The 305-nt window shown below is 69.8% G+C and overlaps 1 protein-coding gene across 1 annotated transcript in view; it reads right to left on the reverse strand.

Moving 5' to 3' along the window:
• The window catches only part of SLC2A4RG (SLC2A4 regulator), a gene marked incomplete at its 3' end in the record, with an annotated part of 4,817 nt that extends 4,514 nt beyond the window's left edge, over nucleotides 1–303 (reverse strand). The window contains exon 1 of the mRNA XM_031058053.1: nucleotides 266–303. Within this exon, the coding sequence (XP_030913913.1) occupies nucleotides 266–303 (38 nt within the window). The remainder of the gene's footprint in view (nucleotides 1–265) is intronic.
• Between the last annotated feature and the right edge of the window lie 2 nt (nucleotides 304–305).

Consider the following 305-nt stretch of genomic DNA (forward strand, 5'->3'; position numbering starts at 1 on the left):
CCACCCCCCCCCCCAGAATGGCGGGGCTGGGTGTGGGTGGGCTGCGAGGGGTGCAGGAGGTTTTTGGGGTGCTGAGGTGCGTGGGGGCACACGGGATGTGAGGGGGGTACACGGGGTGCGCGGGCTCCATGGGGAGCGTGGGCTGCCCCGGGCGTGTGGGATGCATGGAATGCGCTGGGAACACGGAATGCTTGGGATGCGCGGGGCGCAGGGGGGTTCTGGGGTGCACAGGGGTGCCCTGGGTGCCTGGGCTGGCAGGGGGTACCTGCAGAGCAGGGGGTCTGTGAAGTCCATGTGACACATGG

The sequence above is a fragment of the Geospiza fortis genome, unplaced genomic scaffold, assembly GCF_000277835.1.
Source record: "Geospiza fortis unplaced genomic scaffold, GeoFor_1.0 scaffold188, whole genome shotgun sequence".
Classification (NCBI taxonomy): Eukaryota; Metazoa; Chordata; class Aves; order Passeriformes; family Thraupidae; genus Geospiza; species Geospiza fortis.